General features: G+C 64.1%; 1 protein-coding gene across 1 annotated transcript; it reads left to right on the top strand.

The window, feature by feature from the left end:
• Positions 1 to 1,381: 1,381 nt before the first annotated feature.
• On the top strand, positions 1,382 to 2,158 carry EMIHUDRAFT_248198 (hypothetical protein; the record flags this gene model as incomplete). The annotated part of the gene is made up of 1 exon (XM_005763179.1): positions 1,382 to 2,158. One exon carries the CDS (start codon positions 1,382 to 1,384, stop codon positions 2,156 to 2,158), a length of 777 nt encoding a protein of 258 aa, XP_005763236.1.
• Positions 2,159 to 2,206: the final 48 nt, after the last annotated feature.

Here is a 2,206-nt window from a genome sequence, read left to right as displayed (position 1 = left end):
GAGAGGTGGGAAGATGTGGGGAGGTGTGGGGCGAGGAGGATGTGGGGAGGTGTGGGGAGATGTGGGGAGGTGTGGGGAGGTGTGGGGAGGTGTGGGGAGATGTGGGGAGATGTGGGGAGAGGGAGATGTGGGGAGGTGTGGGGAGGTGTGGGGAGGTGTTGGGAGAGGTGGGGGGATGTGGGGAGGTGTGGGGAGAGGGAGGTGTGGGGAGGTGTGGGGAGATGTGGGGAGCAGACCAGTGTGTAGGTGAAGGCCCCTTGCGAGCGGGCGGCCAGGGCGGGCGGACAGGGCGGGCGGGCGGGAGGGTAGCAGGAGCAGCAGCATCAGCAGCAGCAGCAGCAGCAGCAGCAGCAGCAGCACAGGTTAGGCCAGCCGCGCAGAGGGCAGCGAGGCTGAGGTCAAAGAGCAGCAGGATGTTGAAGTCACAAAATTGGTCGATTTCGAAGTTGCTCGAGACGGCCCGGAAATTGCCCCGCGCCGAAGCCCCGGTGTCGGCGCACCGCATCTCGGCCGCGAGGACCCGGTTACGCCGCCCAAACGAGCAGTAGGAGCCACAGGGTTCGGACTTTTTGGTATGGTATGGTTCAACGCGACCCACCTCGAGACCATACCCCCCCGCCTGCTGACAGACCCAGCCTCCCTAGGCAGCAGGCGGTCAGGACCATACTCCCCCACCCTTTGGGCCGTGAGGGTACCATACCACATACCCCGCAAAAAGTTGGAACCCAGGAGTTGTGCCCTCCCTCCGGATTACTGTAATACGTTAGGGCGGGGGTCCGTGGTCGCCGCTTACCTCCAGATCATATGCTTGGCACCGTTGCTGGATGATACGAACGGCACGTCACGCGGTCCACACATTCACTCGCACCTCCACACCGCATCCTGGGATGTCTACTCGTGTTCGCGGTATAGCAGCGGCCTGCCTGCCTGGATGGACCTTCGGTTCGCGGTAACCCGGTGTTCTGCGTGAAGTTCGTGCTGAGTGCGCGAGAGATGCGTAGTCTCGCGCTCTGACACTGATGGATTCCGAGCCACGTGCCATCGTGGCGTGAGGGTCGCGCGGAGGTTGACCCCGGCCGAGCGAGCTCACCATGACGTACGCCCTCGACGACGGAGGAGCCCAAGCGCATCGAAAAGAGGCACCTACAGTACCGGTAGCCTCTGGCAAGACCGTGCCTCGAGAATCTGCCGATAACCGCGCAGACGGCCGGTTCGGGACACCTGGTCGGCAGCTCACCCGGATTTTCTTCGAGCTTAGCCTTCGATGTTATGAAACAAAGCAAGGCGGACATGGCATATCGCTCTCGGGCGGACAGGCGGATTTTTTCTCTTCTGAACCTCGCGCCTCGCGGGCCGAGAGCCGGTGCCGCTCTATCGCCGTATGCTCTTCTCCGCAGCGTGTGCCGCCTTCGTCGTCCCTTCCCTCGGCGGCGGCGCACGCCTGGCGGCACACGCCTCCCCGCCGCTCTCCGGCCAGCAGCCGGCGCCGGCCTTCGGCGAGCAGCCATCATCGCGTGATCGCGCTCACCCGCCTTGGGCCGTCGCGCCGCCACACCGCATGTCATCGCAGCGCAGCGGCCTGATCACGATGAAGGGCAAGAAGGGTGGCAAGCCGAAGGGCGATAACAAGTTCAAGGCGGGCGGAAAGAAGCAGCAGGGCCAGCAGGAGAAGAAGAGCGTCAAGGACAGCCGCATGGCGGAGCAGACAAAGAGCTTCATCTACACGATCCTCAAGCTCACAAAGGCGCTCCCCGACGGCTCGCGCACGCTCATCAAGAACATCAACCTCTGCTTCTTCCCCGGCGCAAAGATCGGCCTCGTCGGCTTGAATGGCGCCGGAAAGTCGACACTGATGAAGATTATGGCGGGCGTCGACACCGAGTACGACGGGGAGTGCACGCCGGCGCCGTGGGCGTCGGTGGGCTACCTGGCGCAGGAGCCCGAGCTCGACGGCGCCACTGTGCAGGAGTCGATCGACGCGGGCGTGGCGCAGGGGCGGGCGACGCTGCAGCAGTTTGAGCAGCTCAGCGCAAAGGCTCGCCGCAGCGCCGGCCCCCTCCTCACCCGTACGCGTAAGGGCCCCCCTCTCGCCTCGAGTGTCTGCGAGCTTGACGTCTTCTCATCTCGGCTAATCTCGGCCAATCTCGGCTCATCTTGACGTCTTCCTTTGCTCCAAGGTCTGCGAGCCGCTGAGCGACGAGGAAAT

This window comes from Emiliania huxleyi (genome assembly GCF_000372725.1).
Source record: "Emiliania huxleyi CCMP1516 unplaced genomic scaffold EMIHUscaffold_643, whole genome shotgun sequence".
NCBI classification, from domain to species: Eukaryota; Haptophyta; order Isochrysidales; family Noelaerhabdaceae; genus Emiliania; species Emiliania huxleyi.
The sequence above is the reverse complement of the archived record's forward strand: the minus strand, read 5'-3'. Positions and strand labels throughout refer to the sequence as shown.